General features: G+C 33.7%; 1 protein-coding gene and 1 long non-coding RNA gene across 2 annotated transcripts in view; one reads left to right on the forward strand and one right to left on the reverse strand.

The window, feature by feature from the left end:
• The window catches only part of LOC136368246 (uncharacterized), a 198,689-nt gene that overhangs the window by 109,873 nt on the left and 76,438 nt on the right, over positions 1-12,378 (forward strand). The window lies entirely within an intron of this gene.
• Positions 2,531-12,378, reverse strand: part of B4GALT6 (beta-1,4-galactosyltransferase 6) — a 28,157-nt gene continuing 18,309 nt past the window's right edge. The window contains exons 4-9 of the mRNA XM_066330380.1: positions 9,717-9,841; positions 9,097-9,213; positions 8,090-8,277; positions 5,774-5,896; positions 4,895-4,996; positions 2,531-3,631 (exon numbers count right to left, since the gene is read on the reverse strand). Of these exons, the coding sequence (XP_066186477.1) occupies positions 3,484-3,631; positions 4,895-4,996; positions 5,774-5,896; positions 8,090-8,277; positions 9,097-9,213; positions 9,717-9,841 (803 nt within the window). The 3' untranslated portion in view covers positions 2,531-3,483. The remainder of the gene's footprint in view (positions 3,632-4,894; positions 4,997-5,773; positions 5,897-8,089; positions 8,278-9,096; positions 9,214-9,716; positions 9,842-12,378) is intronic.

The following is a 12,378-nucleotide window of genomic DNA, read 5'->3' on the forward strand; positions in this document are numbered from 1 at the left end:
TGGTATCTTTTCCACAGAAACCCAGAATAAACAAACAAACACAATCTTTAGAACATTATATTTCATAAAAGACAATGATAAAAAAGTACAAACATTTTCATGAACAACAAAAAAACCCAAAACTATGATAGTACACAGGAAATTCCCAGCATTTGTTTCAGTGCATTTTTTCATTAAGCCTATCTTACATACCTCTACAAATAAAATAACCTTAAGTACACTTCCGCTTGCTGATATGCAATGGATCCTTTTAATTTTTTTAAACAGCTGGCTCATTAGTAACCCACTACAATTAGTAAATATAACGATAGAAAAATAGAGTGGCAAGATCCAAGAAAAAGGACATTTTGCACTTGCTTTTCAGTATGCTGCCTATTTGCAAAATGGACTTTATATTTTATATTCTCCTACTTAAATCTGAAATACAGAAAATGGGCTTGAGAGTATCTTAGCATATTAACCGGATTCTACTCTTAATATTTCTGTAATGTTTTTATTTGCTAATTTGCAAGATCTTCAGAATCTTGTAAAATACCCCCTTCTTTTCCCTCCATGTTCACTTCTTGAAGATGTCCCTTATTTGCCTTGTCAGAAATGCAAAAGCCAATGTGATTGGCTTCTCTCTACATTTTACAAGAACCATGAAATTATCAAAAGGAATGTGCACAACTCTTAGTTCTGCATCGTATTTATTTTGTTTGAAGGCACTGTCTATGTTAAAATTCACTACAGAAGAGTACTGAGTTCAAGCAGGTAGTATACAAACACTATTTTGATGTAATTTAAGATGGCAACTTCTAAAACTTCCCAACAGAGTGATAAAAGGTATTTAGAGAAGAGTGTTGGTCAACAATACAAAATTTAACATCCATCATTTTGGGTCACCAAAATGTAAACTTTTAAAGAACTCAGCTATATGTCACAATCCATTCACATACTGGTTTAAATCACATTTTTCTAGGACCATACATGATCAATCACTTGAAGCTGTAAAGTTATATTAGTTCAGCCACAGCATACGTGTAATATAGTATGTATATATGTAAGAATATATACATATATATGCATTAGGTTTTTTAATTGCACATAAATTTCACGGAATGCCTAAGAAATGGGCACAAAAGCATGCTTCAGAAAACAGTACAGACCTACAGTACCAAAGGATGTTTCACAATCACAGGTGTGAAATTGTAGGTGAAGCTGTACTGAAAACCAGAAATCACTTCAAAATTACATGAGGGATTTAAAAAATTTTCAACTGTTCTTAAAGAACTGTATTAGTCTGCTAATAAAACTAATTTTATTTTGAAGATATGATTGCTCATACAGTGCATTTTCTCTGCTTTCTCTATATGCTTCAGAATGTTCTATACACCCTGTTACAAAAAAATCTATCAGGAGGTGAGCAAACCACTTAAGCATGCTTTTGAAGGATGTTTTCTTCACTCTATGCTTTTAATTATTTTCAGTGTATTACATCATTCCTAAAGCATATTAGATTAACTGGTAGATATTAAGGTAATTCCAGTATGGTATAAAATATCCCTTACAATTCCTGTCAACTACTAAATTAAATAATAATACTTCTACTAAATATTTGGGATGCCTACAGCTAAGCTCATAACCTTACTGAAGGATGGCTAAGGGCAAAATTTGCTGCTGGGATGCCTAAGAAATAAACAGTGTTTATGGAAAACAAACTTAAAGTATACAAAGCACCACAGCATCTGTGGCAACAATTCAGGAAACCAACATATAGTAATGACTTAAAGTTAGGATTCTTTGTTAACACTCTTACAGAACACTCCATGGATAAACAATCCTTATTATAGAGACTGCTTCCCATTCTTTATGGGAGCAGAAGTCAGTCTTTGGTTCCTAAAGAGTTGAGTAACTGTGAAAAACAAAACAGTTTAATATATCTTGGTCACTATATTTGCATTAACATAGAAAATAAATCACCTGGTCCTTTTCCTTCGTATTAACAAGGGAAGTAAAAAAATATTAGGAAAGATAATAATGCTCAGTAGTGGGATACTTTTAGGTACCATAACATTACAAGCAAAGAGAAAAGAAATAAGGAAAGAGGCTAGTTACTCATACTACTCATTTAACACCACAAAAGTAGAGAAACAGACAGGACCAATCCTTAGGCGGGACTGTGCAACCTCAATCTCATTGACAGTCATCGACTTGAGGATCCTCAGTGCATCATAGAAGCACTCAGCACTCTACCAGAATAGGCCCTTAAATAGCTATATTGAATAATATATTACGAGTGGAATTTTAAAAAGCACTTGGGATTGGCCTGCTTTCTGTTCTGCTTATGTCATCACCATCCTCTTCAGCTGAACAGTGCGACCATCACTGTGCTTCTGAAAATCCCACACTGCAAGCATTTGAACTATTAGAACTATGTTTTATTATTCTCTTGAAAATCTAACTTTAATATTCTTCCAATGAAGACACATTTTTGGCTCTTCTGATTTTGGAGGAATAAAAGTGCTGTTTACTAAAATTAAAGAAAAAAAAAAAAGAAAAAAAAAGAAAAAAAAAAGAACAATACCAAAATACTGTACACACCCAGACACATCATTTTAGGCATTAAAATCCCTGACACTGACACTAGTGGCACACTTGGAAACAGTTAAGAGTTCCTGTAGACCATAATATGCAACAACTGCAAGATTTTCTGTAATACACATGCAATATGCATATAAATACGATTCAGATGGCAGGCAGGGTATCATACAATTTTGCTGGCAATAAATAAAATTAAAAGCTTTCTTTCTAGCAGGTTCATATAAGAAATTGATTCTTCTATATAGATATGCAGAAGGCCTAGAGCTCAAAACTAGTATAACAGTTTACAGTCATAGCTGGCCAACAATTAATATTTCCTTCATTTAACATAAGGTATAACCTTTTTATAAGCATACTTACATTTTACACTTGTTCTTTCATGCTAATAAAAACATTCCTATAGAATTCAAATGATAACACACTCATATACTAAAGCATAAAATATTGAACAATTGAAAAGCAATGTACACACATTAATTTACATCACATATTTACAAAACACATTTTAAAAAGAAACAAAAGCATTCATTTAAATACGAGGAAGGGCAGTTTAGTATAAAAAATTCCTGGAAGAGGCCTCTGTCCTTACTTCCAGAGAAGCTACAAGTCTGTTTTCTGCAGTTTATTTAGTTGAGTAGTTAAGATAGAGAGTGTGAAGAATGAAGGCTTGAACAGTAGTCTCATGCTGTAAACATCTGAGTGGTAGCTGCTGGCTTTTCTTTCAGAACAAAATGCATGGTACATACAATCACTTCTCATCCCAAATATGCATCATCAGTTGGTCAAAAAACTCTAATTCTAAGCTGCTGTTTGTTGGTTTTGTTTTGTTTTACAGTGTTTATCAGTAGCTTCCAGTGTTAAAAGTTTATTCTGGTAGGATATCTTGCCATTCCACTTTCATCAATAGTCTCTAACAGGAGCGAGTTCTGGTATGAGATTAACAGTTATATTTTTATACAATCTACTGACAATTATTTTAGGAGTATATACTAAATTGTTCAACCCATCAATATACTGACGTTCTCTGGAATACCTCAGAAGTTTGTATCTGCAGAAGGAGTTGGAAGAAGAAAATTGAGAAAGTTTTGCAAGAAACAATTCAGTTGATGTTAGACATGATACTGTGACAGTCATTTAATTTTGAATTATACCTTAAATTCTGAAACTACTTTTCAGACCATTGAAATTACCAGATAACCTACCTAAGCTTTTAAAGATTTTTAATACAGTTAGATTTTATGGTCACATATACAAGTTAACATTAAGACTAAATAACAAAGGAGGCATTCAACATGTAAACTTTTTATGGTCCCAAACTAAACAGATTTTTAAAGATTATTAATGTCTTCATTTTCTTTTGTAATAAAATTCAACTAAGGAGCTCAGGAAATATTTAGGAATCTTCACTATTCTTCATTATACATTTAAATCTATGAAATTATTTTCATCTCACTTTTGAGACTCCTGCATTTGCAAATATCTAAATTTGTTTAGATTAAAAATAAAAGTCCCCCTCCCCCAGATTATCCATATATACATTTTAGTTTCCTATAACAGATTTACTCGTCTCTTCTGTACATGTCTATAATTTTATTCATAATTCAAAATTATGAATAGAAGAGAAAAAATATGTTCCCAGAAAAAGACATCCATTGATCCATTGATGACAGAATTGAGCAGTATTTCTAGTTACCTGAAAACACATATCATAAACCCTTTCTTTTGTGTTTCACCTTATAATTTTTATGTGTAGCTCATCTGCTGCATTCTGGTTTTTATTCCAGTCCAGAGCAGCCAGAACCTACTAGGCAGTTTAAGTGCTTTGTATCTTTGTAGCAAAAGAAAGGAACTCCAAAAGAAAAAGTTTAAATCAATGTATGCAGGAAATTAGTAGACCTGTATGTCAGCGAAGAATGAAGTATGAGGGAAGAAACCAATCCTTGAGGAGTTTTAAAGTCAGTTTTCATGCAGGAGTCCTTTGCCCTAGCTGCACTGCTTCCTTTTGCAAAATATCCAAAATAGCCAACTAATGGAGTCCTGCCAGCACTAATGCCCAAACTATTCCGGAACAATAACATTATGGATCAAAGGTTATGATGATAATATCTCCTGACACACAAATTTAGTCTCTCTCATGATCAAATAAAAATATCTGAACAGCAAATGTAATGTGTTTAAGAAAATACAAGTTTTAGCACCAAAGAGAAAATAACACTGCTAAGAGCCGACTGCTTATTCATATGTGTAGATGCAAGAAAAAAAAAGTTACATCTTTAGCTGTAGTATTTGACTATTTCTCTGTTTTTCTTACCGTCCTAAAAACTGGACTTCACCTCTGTGATGATGAGGAATGGATTTGTACTTCCCTAAATCACCTTCTGGTCTTGTTACATTGTATCCAGCATAGTGAACCCTGAAGTATAACACATAAACATTTGTAAAAACCTCTTACAATTTGCCATACAAGTTAAAGCATAAGCGAAAAATATACATCCAATATTTAAAAGTTAAGTCTTTATGTTCACTGACATTCTTTTCCTAAAAAAACCCCACAACACTCAAAACCTAACAACTAAAAAAGCTGAGAAAACAAAGTGCAAAATAATAATTATAATTTCATATTTAATATTTCCTGCTATTCCAGCAGAAAAGCATGAAAATAGCAAGAAAAAAGTACCTTTAAAAGATATTTCTTTATCTATAAACTCATGCAGATGCTTTCAACAGCTCGGTAAGAACAGCTTAGACTCATTCACTGTGAGCAGTTGGTAATGCCATGAGCAGGGCTGTCCATTGTTCAGTTTGGGACCACCAATATACTCACAAATTGATCTCTCTCTCAAACACTGCCCCTAAGATATGGAACTCACGCTTACACTACAAGTCTGTGGGATGGTATTCCATAATGCTAGCAGTAAGACTGATGCAGTATGCTTAGTACAGTTGCCTGTTGTTATATCTGTTGTTACAAGACCTGGCTCTTAAACACCTGCTAGTTGTCCCCAGGCCAAGAAAAAAGAACATCATACTTATCCCTGCAAATGATATATTCTGATATTTCTGAAGCAAACTATGTAGAATTTGTCCACTTAAAACAAATTACAAAAAGGTAACAAGTGACAGAACAAAAAGCACTTAATTGGTCTCAAAAGGTGGATGGTACAGAAAGACCTAAGCACTCAAAGCTCACCTGTTCCAAAGATCATCATCTTCTCCACCCCATCCCCAAAAGGCATTTGGAAAACCATTGATCTTCTTGAATTGTTCCACTGTCAGGCCACTTACACCACCGAAGAACTCATTGTATGGAAGGCTGGAAACAAAAGACAAATTCTATATTGTTGCTGAACTTTGATAGGTAGCTCTCTCTTTTGAAAAAATCCAAGAGCCCCAAAGTAAGGACATGATCAAAGGCTGAATGTATTCACTAAGAGAAACTGGGACACAGATTGCCAGCATTAAGTAATACAGACACACTGTTACATACACCAAGCTGAACAAAAGGTTTGCAGTAGTGTCTGATTTGCATAAAAAGTGCTCTTAAACTGTAGCTCCAATTAGTAACACACATATGAAACAAAAGTCTACCAGGTATTTCAGATGGCTGATTTAGACCCATAGATGAAGTGTTAAGTGAAGCCCTCAAACTATTCCTGTTGACACTATTCAACTGAAAAAAACCTTTTTAATCAACTGAAAAATTACAAACCAGTAATGCATCAATTAAATAATTTTAATTCATGGCTATATTCTAGAGAACTGTTAAAATTTGAGAGAAACAGTTTAACAGTACATATTAAACAGTGTAGTGTCTAATCAGCATGCTGATTTTAAAAACACATTCTCCCATTTTTAAAAGATAAGCTTTTGAACCAGAAGTATCTACAGGCTTTCCTGAAAGTAAACAACAGTATTTGCTAACACATAATAATTAATATTATAATTATTATTAAATAATAATTATAATATAGTATATTATATGGATAGGCCAACAGCCTATCCATATAATACACTATGCCCCAGCCAATGTGATTTCTAGTCCTCGAAACACTTTGTCAATCCAAAATTAAAATATTTAAGTATCTATATTTACTCCCATCAATATTAACTTGCATCTTTAACCCAGAAGCTGCTACAGTAAAGTAGTTTTCTTTCAGAAGCAGCACACAATTTCATAAAACAAAAGTCTCTCAGGAGACACTTCCAAATCTAGAACCTTCCAGGAGTTAAGACCACCTACAAAAAGATTTACCATTGCTTAGGACACAATTGCCACACAAAATAACTGCAGAATGCAAGGGGAAATAAAATAGAAATACACAATCATGTAATTTCTGATCTCTGTGGAAACACAGGATTCAACCAAATCTGAATAGCATGTGGAGAAGGTTGCAACCATATTTGCCTTTCAACATTAAACTGGAAGAGCAGGTATTTTAACTCCCCTCCTCCCTCTCAAAAAACCCCACATACATACCTCCAAAATAACAAAAAAACACTGCCAACCCAAAACCAGACCACCAACCAAAACTGACTGGAATATGGCAGTTAATGGGACTTTTTGAGGTTTATGTATTTTTGTATTTTATATATCTGGTTTTGTTTATACAAAATTTAGCAATTTTGTAAATACTTACCGATTTAGACATTATATAAATGCAAAAAGTGTTTTATAAGTACCTACATAGATGAAATCTCTTATATATTCATAGGTGCTAAATAATTTATTTTAAAATATATATTAAATCTTTAAACATTTAACTGCTGATTGGTTGACAACCTGAAGTCCACAGAGCCATGGTTTCAAGGCATTGCTTTTGATCTGTTAGTTGACCAGGTTGCCAAGTTGATTAATTTCACAAATAAAATCCAGGATAGCAAATACATACATATAGCAAGCAATAAGCTACAGCTTTATGTGAAGTGATTCCAAGAATGTCATGAGATAGCAGAGTGTTAAGAAGCAAGTGACACATCTTTAATGTAAACTGACAGAAGAGAAAAAGGTAAGAAAACTGCAGGTCCCACTACATGCACCAAAAGTCAATAGAGACTGAGAGACAATATACAAAATGGTCTAGCAGTAAGAAAATCTTCAGTTTAAAAAGCAGTATGGAACAGAAATAAAAGTGTACATTTATGAGAAAATAAAGACATTTTTCCTGTGATATTTTTCTGCAGATTATCTGCTTTTCTTTTTTAACACCCAGCACAAGTGTTTACGTAGCCAGAAAACATTTCTAGCAAGTTAGGGAGAATTTTCCTCCTTGACATACACAGCCTTTTTTTTTTTTTGAGATGAGCCTTCTTTCTAATTAGTAACACATCAAACGTAAAACACTAAATTTAAATCTTTCTTTTAGCAGCTAAACATTCCTTTCTGTGAATAGCATAGTAAGAGGCTGCTTTGTTGTTTTCACCTACTATATATAGTGTCACAAAATTCATACACTTTTAAGTATTTCTGGGTATTTAAGAAATAATGTGAATAAAACTATTTCCTTACATGTACATGTACTTGTCCAGCTTTGCTGCAAAATGGCGTGGCATTTCTCCACACCCATAGTAATTTCTGTCATTTTCAGGTAAGTGATCCACGTCATGGAATATTATGCAGTCCCAGACAGTATCCTTCATAGCCTCTTTGAAGCCAACATTAAAGAGCATTGCACGATTAAAAGGTTGTGTACCTGTCTTCACACAGAAAACAAAGGAGATATTGTCAAAATCAAGAAGAGTCAAAAAATTCAATGCTATCAGAAAAACATACTCTTAACACACACACACACACAAAAGATTGCAACGATGCCTCTTTTGACTGGCAGCTCATGCTGAGCTGGCTGCACCCAAGGACAGGATTTGCCCTCCTGGCTGCCAGGGCCCACACATACTACTGACTCCTGTGGGCCAGGAGTGAGCCTGGCTCCTGCTCCAAACAGCACCCCCAGATCCCTTTGTGCAGGGCTGCTCTCCAGTCACTCCTCTCCCAGTTAGCACTTGTGCCTGGCTTTACTCCATCCTAGGTGCAGAGTCCAACATTTTGACTTATTAAATTTCATCCCATTAATGCTCCAATTTATCTAGAACCCTCTAGATGCAAGGCATCCCACCCTTTAAAAGTCAATCAAAACCTCCCAGCTGGATATCATCAGAAACTTGCTGATGGTGCATTCAGCTCCTGCATCCACTGAACTAAGAACTAAGGCCCTGGAACTAAGCCCTGAGTAACACTGCAGCTGACCTACATTTTTGCCTTGAAAACTTGCAATGACAATAGATTCTAAGAGGCCATCTTATTACCTACAAAATATCAGCCTATATTTGAAGAAAAGCATCACGTCTCTGGCCACTTCTTGAACTGGGGAGTGGAGGTGAACTTTCCTTTTTCATTTAAAGGAGTAGAGCAGTAGAGCAACAATTTTAAAATTCTGGATTCATCCAAATCTTGGTAAGAATACCAAATCTCATTTAGTAAGGAATTTTGAAAGTAATTTTTCAAGTAGATGCTGTTACCTGTTCAACAACATAGAAGGCGAATTCCAACCGCTGCTTCTGCAACATAGGTATCAGATGACGGAAAAAGATGGGAAGATGCTCGTGACGATTCCGAAAAGGAATAAGGATAGCCACCTTCAGAAAAAAAAAAAAAAAAAAGGGCTATTATATTGGCATTTTAAAATTGTAATTTTTCAATACAGGTCAAGTTTCCTGTGGCTTTTCAACTTAGACATTTAAGCTGGCTCAGCGTTTTACATCTTGGTTCCCCCTAGGAAAGTGTGCTGGAAATTTCCTCAAATAATTAAGAAAAAAAATTTGACCAAAATGTAAATAAGATTTTCCTTTTATGTTCTCTTGCTTCTAGTTATACTTCAAGTGACAGACACATAGGATAGATTTGCATCCATATGATGAAATTACTAGAAACTACAGATAATGAACCTTTAAAAGTTCTTGATGATCCATTTCAAATCCATTTCTCCTAGCTGAAGTTTCTTCTTGAGCACAGATGGCACACTACAAATACTATAAGATACTACATATATAGCACCAAAAGATTGAGTGCTTGTGGTGATAAATTATTCTTATATATCAACAAGAAAAAAATAAACCAAAACAGAAAATCAGCATCTAACCTTCCACCGTGGCTTACAGTCATTTGGTTTCCAGTGTCCTCCTGGTTTAATGTCTAAATCTTTTGAAAACAGTTGCTGAATTTCATCAAAACTAATTTCACTCATATTGACATCAATAAGGCCTCCTAAAGAGAGGAAAAAAAAGACTTATATATTAATTTCAATTAAGACAATTGACCTAACACCACAAGGAATATAATGGCCAAATGGCAACAGAAATTTGTAGCTACGTTACCCACAGAAAAAGGAAACAATTTATACTATCCTCTTAATCTTTAATTCTTACAGAATGAATTTCTACTGTTTCCAAAAACAAACATTCCTTCCATAAAACCTACAAACAAAATACTCATTTCAGAGGACACAGAACAAGCGAAGTGATTTGAATTCTGCGTCTCTTACAGAAAATTTGGGTTGCCTTTCATTTCAAGTACCACTGTTAACAATTCTACATCATCTGCACTACTGAACCTTCACTCAAATTCTGTGTGCCTTCCTCCTCCACTTCCACATTAAAAGAAAATGCATCATCACTGCACTCAACAAACTTCCTTAATTTAAATTTTAGATGATATACACATTTCATGTAGAATCTTCATCCACAAATTCACCACTATTTGCTTCAAATCAGTTCATAGCAATGGGCTGGATTTGAGAACTACCATTCATAGAACTAATGACCCCAATGGGAAAAGCATTTGCAAAAGGCATGAGAATGAAATTTAGTAAGTTATTGAATAAAGACCATAGTATGATTTGAAAAAATCAGGTTAGTACTTAATATGAAAAAATATTAATACTTCGTTGATAGCTGAAAGTTGTCAGTCATCATCTTATGCATGTGTACAAAGTTCAAAACTGGAAATAATGATTCATACTAAAATCCCTCAAAAGCAATAGAAAGAATCAAGGAAATCTGGGGAGAAGACTAATGTAACATGCAGTAACCAGAAGCTCAAGTTTTTCTTCAGCAACTAATACACTCTAAATCATCAGATAAAAATCTTGCAAGAACTTTCTGACAAACATCATTAAATATTCTTCTTACTTTTGTCTAGGAAATAAAGTATTTTGGTGAAGGTTGGTTTAAAGTCAATCAAAAAATCACTCCCATTTTCTCCTGTGTATCCATACCCCAAAGATCCTACTTGTGCCAAATAGATTGTTTCTGTCATGGAACTGACTAGTTATCTAAATCTTGTGAAAATACTGAAATTTTTGGAACATACTAGGAATAACTTTTGTTTCCAGAAGGTAGAAGATACTGTAAGAGCTATTTTAGTTTGGGATATGATTAAATATAGTACTACTTGCAAACTAAGAAGACAACTATTTTTTAATGTAAAATAATAGGTGAAAAATTATCAATATCAGTACATCATGGAGCTATTTCAAGAGAAGATTTAAAGAAACCCATTTTTATTTAATTATTTTAGGAAAAAAGGAAACCTGACAGCTGCTAAAAAACCTGTATAGATAGACACTAGAACAAGCTAATCCAACAGACATTTAAATAAAAAATTTAAAACACTTTAAAATAAAATAAAGTTTATTTAAAAATAAGCTTAGATTCTCATAATGGTTGTGTCTGAAACTCTTCAATAATCTAAGAAAGAAATCTTGTGAAATACAGAATCAAGGTCAATCAACAAAGGACCAGTAAATAAATATGCACAAAATAAATTTTAAAAAAAGAAATTAAAAAAAAAATTCAACTACAAAGAGACAGAAAAGCAACAAGAGCCTTTCACTTCAAATACAGAATCTGAAAGGAAAATAAAGATAAACAAAGGCAAATTACTACACCATAAATGGAAAGAAATAACACATGATGTGATTGAGATCTCAGTCTTCTGAGAAAAGTTCAGATGTGGTCAGATGATTACAGAGTTTAAATCAGAAAAAACTATCACATGGTAGAACAGTTTTTAGAAAAAGCCTTTAGATAAAGGTGCTTATAACTTCCATGCAGAGTGTTTAAAAAGCAGCTATAGTAAAACCTGAAGTACTGCCCCTATCAAAAGTACACAGGAGATGAGTGAATAGAAATTAACTTTTTTTCCCTGCCACTGGTGGGGGGCAGGAGAAGGCACCTCTGTAAATAGCTTATTATTCACTGGTTCCATCAGTGTCAAGCAAGCTGCAATAAAACATATTTACACAACCCGCAAAAAATAAGAAAGCTGAGAAAGCAAAAAACATTTTGAAGAAGAAAATCAGAAAAAAAATTAACTCAACAAATGAGAGAGATACAGAAACCAATAAGTAAAATTCATCTAAAATAATAAAAGGTGGTTTGTTACTGAATGAAAAAATGAGGCATGCACAGCAAAACAAGCAATGCCTGGCCATGCTGAAGCATGCAAATAGTTTTACAGTTTATAATGGATTGCACATTAATATAAGCCAATGCAATGTAAGTGTACAAAAATAGAAAATCTCATCCTGGAATGTATTAACTGCTGCTATGTGAAAAAAAAGAGAAGTTTTTCAAAACTAATTTGTTTTGTAACCAGGATTTAAGCCAGTTATGATGCTTTACAAAGAAATCAAATTTAAGACAGTCTACAGTGCAAAAAATTCAAGAATGACAAGAACTTTAGAAACTATGCAGTCTAGAAAGGTTGGGACTACCAGTTTATCTACAAAGGAAAAGGCAGGC

Source organism: Sylvia atricapilla, chromosome 1 (genome assembly GCF_009819655.1).
Source record: "Sylvia atricapilla isolate bSylAtr1 chromosome 1, bSylAtr1.pri, whole genome shotgun sequence".
NCBI classification, from domain to species: Eukaryota; Metazoa; Chordata; class Aves; order Passeriformes; family Sylviidae; genus Sylvia; species Sylvia atricapilla.